At 37.4% G+C, this 257-nt stretch overlaps 1 protein-coding gene across 1 annotated transcript in view; it reads left to right on the top strand.

Moving 5' to 3' along the window:
- Positions 1-257, top strand: part of LOC119593852 (X-linked retinitis pigmentosa GTPase regulator-like) — a 22012-nt gene that overhangs the window by 19366 nt on the left and 2389 nt on the right. The window contains exon 14 of the mRNA XM_037942883.1: positions 94-227. Coding sequence (XP_037798811.1) covers positions 94-227 — 134 coding nt within the window. The remainder of the gene's footprint in view (positions 1-93; positions 228-257) is intronic.

The raw sequence follows: 257 nt of genomic DNA, 5'->3' as shown, positions 1-257 counted from the left end.
CAGATAAAAATAAAAGCTTTCATAACAATGTATTTCTATCATCTCTTCTGATGCAACAGCTAAGTAGTTTAACAGTCTGTGTTGCATTTGCAGAGTCAATAGAAGGAACAAACAATGAAGGGACAGTAGAGGTAGAAGCACCAATAGAAGCCTTCACAGCTGATGTTAAATCTCGAGATGAAGAAATAACTTCTTCACTCTCAGGGAGCAAATCAGACCATAAGCGGGTAAGTGCAGATAACAAAATTCCTGAAACA

This window comes from Penaeus monodon, chromosome 32, assembly GCF_015228065.2.
Source record: "Penaeus monodon isolate SGIC_2016 chromosome 32, NSTDA_Pmon_1, whole genome shotgun sequence".
Lineage (NCBI taxonomy): Eukaryota > Metazoa > Arthropoda > Malacostraca > Decapoda > Penaeidae > Penaeus > Penaeus monodon.
Note: the sequence above shows the minus strand (reverse complement) of the source record. Positions and strands in the feature narration are given on the sequence as shown.